At 36.5% G+C, this 10936-nt stretch overlaps 1 protein-coding gene across 1 annotated transcript; it reads left to right on the top strand.

The window, feature by feature from the left end:
• Positions 1-211: 211 nt before the first annotated feature.
• LOC109239370 (protein Brevis radix-like 4) lies at positions 212-7700 on the top strand. The gene is made up of 5 exons (XM_019405924.1): positions 212-1031; positions 1309-1697; positions 5948-6083; positions 6189-6574; positions 7328-7700. The coding sequence occupies exons 1-5, from the start codon at positions 909-911 to the stop codon at positions 7407-7409; spliced, it is 1116 nt and encodes a 371-aa protein (XP_019261469.1). The 5' UTR covers positions 212-908; the 3' UTR covers positions 7410-7700.
• Positions 7701-10936: the final 3236 nt, after the last annotated feature.

Genomic DNA, 10936 nt, shown 5'->3' with positions numbered 1-10936 from the left:
TTTTTTTTTTTTGAATAAAAGTTTTGCCTTTTCCTTTTTATCTCTTACTTTTGAAAGTATTTTTATAACACCGATCCCTAGGTTCTACAATTTTTTTGAACTCAAAATGATGATATAATATGTGCCTCATAAAGGGAGCGAAGAAAAAGAAAAAGAAGAATGAAAAAGAGAAAGTAAAAGCAAATATAGCCAAAGTTCTAGCTCCATTAAACTCCTACTGCGTTAAAGCAAGACTTGATAAATTTTATTCCAATCTCTTCATCTTCAAGCTCCTTAGCTTCCTCACCAAGTAGCCATTGTTGTTTCTCTTCCCTTAATTTCTGAAAACTTCTATTCCATCCATGTGTATTGTACTAGTACTCAAAACCTTCATAAATTTGTTTCTTTTTAATTGGTTTTAAGTTTTTTTTTTTCTTCGGTTATTCTATTATCTTACTATTATAACTGTTTGTCCCATCTTTCCTTGAGCTCTGTCTTACACACTATATTTCTCAGACCCTACGGAGTTTTGTTATTTTTTTGGTTTTAAGTTTTAAATAAATGATTTTGTTTGACTGTAGCTTGAGGGGTGTCTTTAATTAATGAACTACAGGAATCTCTGTGATGGCGCAATTTAAGGGTAGGCATTAAAAGTGCGCCTTAGCCCCCTCTGTTTCTTTTTCCTTATTACCCCCACTTCCTCTTAATTCAATACTTCTTCATATTTACAGACTCCACCATCTCTAATTATCCTATTCTTCCAATTTCTTCAATTCACCCAAATATTCATATTTTTGTATTGCATTTATTAATTCCCCTGTTTTCGAACTTGTAGTTGCTTTTCAACTTCAATTTGTATCTTTGTTTTTTTTTTTCTTTCTCTTGATTGTGGAAGAATTTCATTATATATTTAGCGAGAGATTGAGAAAATGCTTACGTGCATAGCTCGTTCGAAACAACCGAACGATGATTCGCGTGATCATCAACCCGAGAAATTCAATCCAAATTCAGCTCCGGCCAATAAACAAGCTGTTAAAACACTCACTTCTCAGGTACATTTCTCATGTATTCACATTTCACCATTATAGAATCAGAGGCGGAACCAGAAATTTATATAAGGAGATTCAAAAAATTACTAGAATGTATTTGCACATTCTAATTTTTCGACGAAGCGGATTCAATTGAATACTCATACCTATATTTCGCTCACCTTGTATCACCGATTGTTTGTATAAGAATTTCAGTGAAGTAAATATATAGGAGTATTCTACATTTGTGTATACATATTAAAAAATTGGACTAGAATTTATTTGTAATTTTGTGGTGTAGATTAAGGACATGGCATTGAAAGCATCAGGAGCATATAAGCAGTGTAGTCCATGTACGACTCAGCCGACGACTCTGCGGAAGAACGGAAGCCAAAACGAGTCGTCGGACTCGGCGTCGTTGGATAAATTCCGGTGGTCGTACAAGAGAACAGGGAGTTCGAGTTCGAGCTCGACGGCAGGGAGAAAGGAACTGGAGGCGAGGCTGAAAGGGATATCGAGCGGAGAAGTTACGCCGGTATCGGCGTCGGCGAGTGGCCGGCGAGTTGAACCGGTCGTGTTCGTTGAAGAAAGCGAGCCGAAAGAGTGGGTGGCGCAAGTTGAACCGGGTGTGCTCATCACTTTCGTTTCGTTACCACGTGGCGGCAATGATCTCAAGCGGATTCGATTCAGGTAATCTTTTCGGATTTTTTTTTACTCTGCTGTAGTAATTAGAGTAACTAATTATCAGAAAATTTGTCTTAATTGTTTTATTTTTGTTATTATTATATTTGTTGTGTTTATTCATGAGTGGTGAACCATTACTTTGGTACTTAATTCGATTTATTATTGTTGGACCATTGTTTTTTTTTTTTTTTTTTTATGAACCAACAACTTTATTGCCGTCTATATTTTGTAGGCTAGAATCTAGATGGACTGTTTGGTGGAATTTATTCACATTAGGAAAGTACTTCTAAATTTGCCTTTCAGCTTTTTTTTTTTTTTTAAAGACAATCATTTTGTTTCTTCTTTTCCTGGAACTGGAACTGAGTGAGTATCAGAAACAGTCTCTTTACCTTTTTAGAGTAAGCAGGAGCGTACACAATTCTTTTTATAAGCGGAGTCGATATTAATATAAGAGTGTAAAATAAATAGCTTTAATTATCACATTTCTAAACGAACAGTCTTAGTGTATTAGTTTTGTGAAGTCTTAAGTTAGAAAAGGTTTTGAGCTCAGTTTTACTTAACTACAATTTTTAACAAGAGGCTCTTCAATATTTGCCAAAAATATGTTCTTGTTCAAGTTCAACCTCCAACCTCTTAAAGCAAAACCAAAAACCTCACCGGCATGCCAAACGAGAAACAGTCTCTCTGCCTTCTAGGGCAGGGGTAAGGCTGCGTACATCCTATCCTCCCCAGACTTCACTTGTGGAATTACACTAGGTTGTTGTTGTTGGTGTCATTATCCGTTTCGACAAAGTATTATTACATATGCTTAGTAGAATTTTCCGTATGGTGCCGCGTGACACCGCTTCGTCTACCGTGTGTTTGCTCCTGAGAGTAGGGGTAAGGTCTGCATATATACTACCGTGTCAAACTCTACTTGTGGGATTCAAATGGGTTGTTGTTCTTATTTGGGATACTTAATGAAAGTATTACTTATTTCACCCAACTATCTTTATCATATTATTTAATTCTAAAATTAGTGGAGAACGAATTGAGAATCACTATGATTATATCATCCAATAGTGGGTCGTCACAGTGGCGATAATTAAACGGTTCTTTCCCACTTAAGTATGTGGCTAAATGCTAATAAATGGATGTGGGTATTGTCAAAATTGGCAACAGTTAATGGTCAAGATGACATCAAAAAGCAATTGATTTGTGTTTCAGACAGTCCATGCAAAAAGTTTTACGTGTGATTATTACCAAAAGAAAGCGTGCTAAAAGTAAATTTTGAATCTCCACCCAAATATCACCTTTTTTAACCTCTGTTCATACGGAGAAATTAACAGGTGCTAATCGTAATTATGCCCATGATCATGAAAAAACAGGACAAAAGAAAATAAGATTCCTTTTAAAGTCTAAAAAGCAAAAATAAAAAAAAAATAAAAATCATGAAGCACTTTGGTGGGCCTGTTTTGATTATGTTGGCAAAAACCTTTTACTAATGTTGTCCTTTTGTCGGGAGTTGCTATCCCTTTCATTTTCAATCTTGATCATGCGAAGTTCTTCGATTTTGTCTTGTTGTAAGTATTTGAGTGCCAAAGTTTTGTTTGTCAATAGCTGAGAACAATTAGCATTCACACTTCCCCTGTCACTACAAAATTGGAGTGATTCTGAATTTTGGCTTCTAATGGAGGAACAAGACTGTTGATCTATCACTTTCTTGTTCTGATCTAGATCACAATGTCAATAGTGATTAGTGACAGCCATTTTAGGCGTGGAAAATAACTAGCAACTGAGTCTATGTTAAGGTAGTAATGCTAGAAAGTGGGAGCCAAGACTTTTGGGGTGCAATTGAATAATGTAGGCCTCACCTTTGTAGTGGCAAATGTAGCCTGTTAGACCGAACCCAATAATTTTTATACGGGATATGAATATATATGTGACTAAAATCTTTACTAATATTAATTTTGAATTCATAATTCTAAAAGTATGATAAGGGTGTGTCTGGTATGAAGGAAAATATTTTTCTCGTGAACTCATTTTCCCCAAGAAAATATTTTCTTTACTAAGAGGAGGGAAAATATTTTTCGAAACTTTTTTTTAACCTCCCCACCTTAATTCCCACCCCACCCCAAACTCCCCAACCCACCCACCCACCCTCAACCCTGCCCAGCCCCAACCCCCAACCCTTCACCTCCACCCCATAGTATTTGCCTAAATTATATATTTTCCAAAAAAATATTTTCTACTCACTAATCAAACAATACAAAATATTTTTCGGAAAAAGTTTTTCATTTACCAATCAAACACGAGAAAATAAGTAATAAAACCACTCATTTTTCAAGAAAATATTTTCAAGCTTCATGTCAAACACATCCTAAGTTCAGTGTTAGACTTCAAAGGCCGATTAGATCAAGTTCAAATCCTGAATCCTTTCTCTGTACCTTAGTGCAATCCGTGGATCACAAGATTTGTGATAAGAGTCATCAACCTTCCGATTATCATATAAATATGTATGTAAAATACGGTTGCAATTAATCATTGTTGAACAGTATTTCTTCATAATCTGTTCAATGGCCTGTGAGTCACTATCCATCCCCGTGAAATAGATTTAATCATTTTCTAGGTTGGTGAAGGATAGGATAGGATGTCCTCTAAGCAAAGTCAAAGGTTATGCATTTAATTTTATCCATGCATTAAAGCCAGTTTTTGAGTTATTGGTCCCCTTAAATTATGCAGGGGAATCGTTTTTGTCTAAAAGCTTGAGTGAGTGGTAGGCCATGAAAGAGGACACTTACTCCATAACATAATCAACTAATTAAATCACTTGCTATGATTTGTTTAGTTTTTACCACCAAAACTATTGCTGATCTCGTTTACTTTCTTTTGTTCCCACTTCTCCATTTCTACCTTCTTACTATGACCATATTTTTACCTAAAATAGTAAAATTATACCTAAAACATTAAGCTGGTAACATAGCAGATGCTCTGGAGATGCATTGCATAAACCAGATAGCAATCAATGACCTAGTTTCATGTTAAATTAAAGGCCAAGCTACCTCATATATAACAACAACGTTAAACTCAGTGAAATCCCACAAGTGAGGTCGGGGGAGGATAGTGTGTACGCAGACCCTACCCCTACCTTATGAAGGTAGAGAAGTTGTTTCCGGTAAACATTCGACTCAAGAGCAGAAAAGGAAGCAATAGACAAACAATAGCATCAACAAGGTAGTAGGACAACGGAAGCAAATGGGACAGGATGTAATAACAAAGATATAAGAATACGAAAATACAAGAATAGTGTCAATACTACCGGTAAGAATGACACACTGTGTAGGATTTGACTCCCCTCCATTTCTCATTCTCTCAAATTTCCCAAGTTTCTATTTAGATTTGTGACACTTGTCCTCTTTATATATTAATGGTCCAGATTTATTTAACTATCAAATAGTCTTAATCATGGTTAACATGTCTTTATTTTAGGAAAAAATACTCTCTAACTTTAGTATGAAATCTTCATCTCCAAAAATATATTAAAAATACACAGACGATAACATGTACATTTGCCTACTTGGCGGAGATTTCAACCACACACAAAAAAAAATGAATAAATTGCTGCAATATATATCTAAAATTTGACATTATCGCCTCTATTGTTTTTGATTTTGTTGAGAAATATTCTTAACAGTTGTACATTATTGGACAAAAAAATACATAAGGTAACTAGTTTTTCCACTAGCAGAAACTGAATGGAAGGCATGAAGATGAAGTCACCCATTTAACATAGAATAAACATGAAGTTAAAACGTATTTATCAACAGCCAAAAACAAAAACAGTGTTTTCGTATTTTGTTAGGCAAATACTTAAAAATATTTTTGGAAATGATGATTTCTTACTAAAGTTCTAGATTAAATTTCCTCAAATAATGGTAATATCAACCTTATTAACCATGATTAAGACTATTTGATGGCTAAATAAATCTGGACCATTAATATGTAAAGAGGACAAGTGTCACAAATCTAAATAGGAACTTGGGGAACTTGAGAGAATGAGAAATGGAGGGGAGTCAAATCCCACTGTGTAATAACAAGGAACTAATATATGTTCATTTCAAAATCATATATGTTCACTTCAAAATAATGTAGTTCAATGAAAATAATAAGAAAAGAGCTTATATATGTGTTATTAAGTTTAATTAATTGCACGTTCCAAATTATTTTCTCTATTAATGCATCCAGATTTCTGACTTGTGTTTATTCTGTTATAATAGTCGAGAAATGTTTAATAAATATCAAGCTCAGAGGTGGTGGGCAGAGAATTGTGAGAAGGTAATGGAGCTTTATAATGTCCAGAGGTTGAATCGCCAAGCTTTCCCTCTGCCAACACCTCCAAGATCTGAAGACGGGGTACGCATAATTCCTACTTCATGTTGTTTATATGTGCTAAATATTTGTTTCGTTTTTATTACCCTTTTTCGTTTACATGAATATCAATTTTCTGTTCTTTCATAGAGTTCAAAAATTGAATCCATCGAAGACAGTCCTGTGACACCCCCGCTCACTAAAGAACGACTGCCCCATACTTTGTACCGTCCAATGTATTCATCTTCAGATTCTCTTGAACAACATTCGACGCATTCTCGCTATAATTATGATTCTTGTGGTGTCGCCTCAACTCCAAAACTCTCAAGCATCAGTGGAGCAAAGACAGAGATATCATCTATGGATGCCTCTATTAGGACTAGCACATCAAGAGATGCAGATCGCTCTGGAGAGCTATCCATCAGCAATGCCAGTGATCTTGAAACTGAATGGGTTGAGCAAGATGAGCCTGGAGTTTACATCACCATACAAGCGCTACCAAATGGCAGAAGAGAACTCAAACGTGTCAGATTCAGGTTAGCTTCATCTCACCATTTCATACTAATAATTAGTGAACTAAAACAGGCATATTTGCTTGCAATAGTACAAATATTTCAAGTTACATCTTCTTAAGTGACCTAAGTATGATGTGAGGGGGGACGGGACCTACTCGGCAGGCCTACTTATGCAGGTGGACCTCTAAAAAATCTGTCAAATTATTGCCTCAAAATGCTGTCATTGCAGTTGCACTACTACTGTCCATTTTAATAATAAGTGCAAGAAGAGCATTCTCACTAAAGTTTTCATCATAGCATGCTTGACAAAGTGTTAATTTGTGTAGATTTATTTCACATACATGTTTAGTTTCTTACACATTGTTATAATGCTTGATAGAAAGCAAAAAAAGGGCAACCCAGTGTACAAGGCATCCCGCGTTCATGTAGGGTCGAGGGAATTAAGAGCCGCACCCCGAGGGGTGTGATGTAGACAGCCTACCCTAATGCAAGCATTAGTGGCCGCTCCCGCAGCTCGAACCCGTGACCTATAGGTCACAAGGAGACAATTTTAGTGTTGCTCCAACGCTCCCCTTACATTAAGAAGAAAAACATAAAGAGAGAACGCACATATGCCATGAGAACTTGGGACGACACTACATATTTTCCTATATATTTTTTCTCAAGGACATGGACTCAAAGCTACTGTAGCTACTTCTTCTGCCTCTCATCATTTATTCTTTATGTATGATTTTTCTGATTGAGGCTGATATAAACTTATGCACGTCAATGCAGCCGAGAAAAATTTGGAGAAGTGCATGCCAGGTTATGGTGGGAAGAAAATCGTGCTAGGATACACAAGCAATACCTGGGATAGGAGTGCTTGCAAATATTGCTAAATTTCTCTGGTTGCTGCCAATTTAAGGAGATGTTGCCTACTTGAGTGTTGCACTTCTTTGGCAACGCCCAGTATATTCATTATATATATGAAGCCAGATAATAGTATGAGAGTTGAGAGAGGCAACATACAGAGAAGAATCTAAGTTTTGTTACATTTGTGAACAACCACCTTGGTTGTTGGACATCATGTTCTTCTTTTTTTTCTTTGTTTAATTTCCTTCGTCTATATTATGGTGGGTTAAAAGGGGATGGCAAAGAAATTAAAATCTTTCTTTTGGGTATAAGATTTTAAGGGTTGAGAATTTTGATGTTAATTGAAAACAAAAAAAAAAAAAAAAAAAAGAGATTTTGATGTTGGATATGCAAAAATGTTTATATATAAGGGGAAAGTCTCTTTTCTGTGTTCAAGCTTAACTTTGTTCGGTGTTCCAGATATGTGGCCAACACATCTAGGAAACAAATGTGTAAAATCTTTTTTTTTTTTTGATTAGATTTTTTGGTTGTTGAATACATATGCCGAAGACATCTACCGCTCTTTGAACGTGGCACAAATTTTCATTTCGACATTTCAACTTTAAGTCTGACCTATTGAATATTGAATATCTAATTAAAAATGTGATTATTAAACACAAATCTAACGGTTCTAAATTAAACCAACTATAGTACGTAAATGTCAATTTTTTTTGACTCTGGCAAACCAAACCAACAAAAAGATATGTCAGCAAAATAACGAAGAACCAAAGTAAATGGTCAAGATCTTACCAATAAAAGAAAGATAAAAATACGAGAAAGGAGGAGGGCGGAGGATGTTGCGGTAGCAACGAGAAAGGCCAAAACAGTTATCATCCGGCAGGAAAGTTGGCCTTTGACATCCAGATTTTGGGTTAAAATAGCACGGTATAGCCAGTTTTCGGACTGGTGATCTCCACGAAGGGGGTTCAAAATTTTTTTTGTAGCTAGTGGAAATTGAACCCATGACCTTATGTAGATTTTGAACACCCTTGACCACTAAACTACACTTTTGGATTGTGTTAAGGGTGTTCAAAACTTAATATATAGAGGTAAAACACAGATTTTGCCTTATATATACAGTGTAATTTTTCGGCGAAGGGTGTTCGGGTGAACACCCTTGCGCCCCCCTAAATCCGCCCCTGGGTGCACCTGTGTATGAACTCCAGCATATTATGCTAGACCGGTATACTTTGCTGGCTCCAGTATAACATACTGGAGACTGGAGCACCAGTGCTCCAAACTCCAGTATATTATGCTGGACCGGTATACTTGCTGGAATTCCAGTATATTATGCTGGAGTTCTAGTGTACTTATGCTGGAACTCCATCATATTATGCTGGAGTTCCAGCATACTTATCTTGGAACTCCAGTATAATATGTTGGAGTTCAGGTATACTTATGCTAGAACTCCAGAATAATATGCTGGCGTATTTTTGAACGACCAGTTGTAAATCTGGCTATTTTTGAATTTCACCCAGATTTTGGTTGACATATGAATGCAATGTTTCAGCCTATTTGAATCTTTAATTATAGGAGAACAAGTGTTAACAACAAAATTTGGATATGCGTCTAGATAAAGAAGTGAGAACAATTTGGGCCTTCACAAGTCCACTTTAGTTGGGGGCAAGTGCACAAATAGCCAATTTGAGGACCAACATTTAAGGCATAGCTGAAATTTATAATTTTTTGTGCGTTTGGCCATTTTAAAAATAATTTTCGATATACGCGATCGAAGTTATAAAATTTTGTGACCGAAGTTTGACATATTGCTTGTGAAAGCAAACGTCCAGCTTACACACTAGAAGTTTGGCTTGGCAAGGCCAAACTTCTAATATATGTGCCTGGAGTTTGACTTTCTAAGGCTAAACTTATGATATATGCACATGAAGTTTGGCATTGCCAAGCCTAACTATGACATATGCGTCTTGATGATAGGCTATAATTGTATATTTTAGTCGCTTATTACACTCGAATTTACTGTACTTTAATTGAGTTTGCGCTTTAATCGCTAGTGTTTTGCACTAATTGTGTGTTTTATGCCTTGTAGGTGTGATTCCGAGCTATATAGATGTTATGGAATGAATTTAAGTGATTTGAAGCTTTGAAGTCTGAGTAAAAGCTCAAGGAATTAAGCCGGGATCGTGTTCGGGGGTCAAATTTGATAATTAAGTACGAACGAAGACTTGAGGAGGCATATTGTGCACTGTCTAGTAAAATAGATATAACTTTTTGCTCAGAACTCCATTTGGGCTCCACAATATATGGTTGGAAAGCTAACTCAAAGGGCTACAACTTTCATGTTTTACGTTTTTCCAAATTCCAAACGGAACAGGGTGAAAAACCGCGGTTCCACGCGAACGCGGCAGAACCGCGGTAGAAGATGGTCGCGGACAACTGAAGAATCAGAGGGCATGTTTGGCCGCGGTTCCACCGCGACCGCGGCAAAACCGCGGCAGGAAGCGAAAATTTCAGGGACTAAAGTGCAAAACATGGGATTTTAAGTCCTAAACCCTATATTAAACAAAGGAGGCCGGCCAAGAACAAGAGGGGGACATATTTTGGACACAAATTAGACCTAAGGAGGCGGAGAGACACTACTTTAGGGTTAGACAACACCCTTGGAGGCAAGAACACATTGGGAGCAAGGCGGAGAATTCTTCTACGAGTTTTTCCTTCCTCTTCCTATTTTTCATTGTTGGTTATGACTTTTAGTATTGTAGTTTTACATACTATTATGAATAGCTAATTTGTTATCTAGAGTTTTGATAGAACCTTTTGTAGGATAAATTCTTGTTATGTTTTTATATAATTGAGCCATAGCTTTTCTCTATTTGTTCAACTACGTTTATATTCTGGTTGATTGAAGAGCTCTCAATTAGCTGTGCCAATTTAGTATGCATAACTCGGGAGAGAGTGCATATTTAGGTAATTGTTAAACAACACCACTTCCAAAGTATATGAGGGATCAATAACCGAGGGTTTAAAGGCGGGATTAGGGATAACGACGCCTTGGGTGCGATCTGAAGTGAGCTGTATTAAAAGCCAGCTAGCGTAGCTCGGGAGAGTGCGTCTAGTAAATTGTCGTAATTACTCGGGAGAGATTTACGGCAATAAGAGTGCTCATGATAGGTAGAGAATACTTAGGCGAAATTATAGAAGACATAGCGGGAAGGATTCCGACAATAGGGGAAATCATAACTCTAGACCTCCTTAATCTTTCTCTAACCCTCAGTATCGTTAGTTGTTAATTTACTATTTTAATTTGTTAGTTAATTAGTTAAACACAAGAATCTTAATATCTATAAGTTAGGAATTGTTCAAGCTTGTCTTCTTGGTGATAGTGAACAGTTGTAGCTAAACCTTAGTTCTCTGTGGGATTCGACTTCGGACTTGTAAACCGGATTATATTTGCAACGACCGCATTGTCCTTTTTATAAGGCATAGTTGGGCGTGATCAAATTTTGGCGCCGTTGCCGGGGAACTAACGGTGTA

This window comes from Nicotiana attenuata, unplaced genomic scaffold (assembly GCF_001879085.1).
Source record: "Nicotiana attenuata strain UT unplaced genomic scaffold, NIATTr2, whole genome shotgun sequence".
Lineage (NCBI taxonomy): Eukaryota > Viridiplantae > Streptophyta > Magnoliopsida > Solanales > Solanaceae > Nicotiana > Nicotiana attenuata.
Note: the sequence above shows the minus strand (reverse complement) of the source record. Positions and strands in the feature narration are given on the sequence as shown.

Coding starts and splice junctions, on each gene's coding strand:
- LOC109239370 (XM_019405924.1), top strand. CDS start 909: ATGCTTACGTGCATAGCTCGTTCGAAACAACCGAACGATGATTCGCGT. Junction 1,032..1,308: donor TTAAAACACTCACTTCTCAG/GTACATTTCTCA, acceptor TTTGTGGTGTAG/ATTAAGGACATGGCATTGAA. Junction 1,698..5,947: donor CTCAAGCGGATTCGATTCAG/GTAATCTTTTCG, acceptor CTGTTATAATAG/TCGAGAAATGTTTAATAAAT.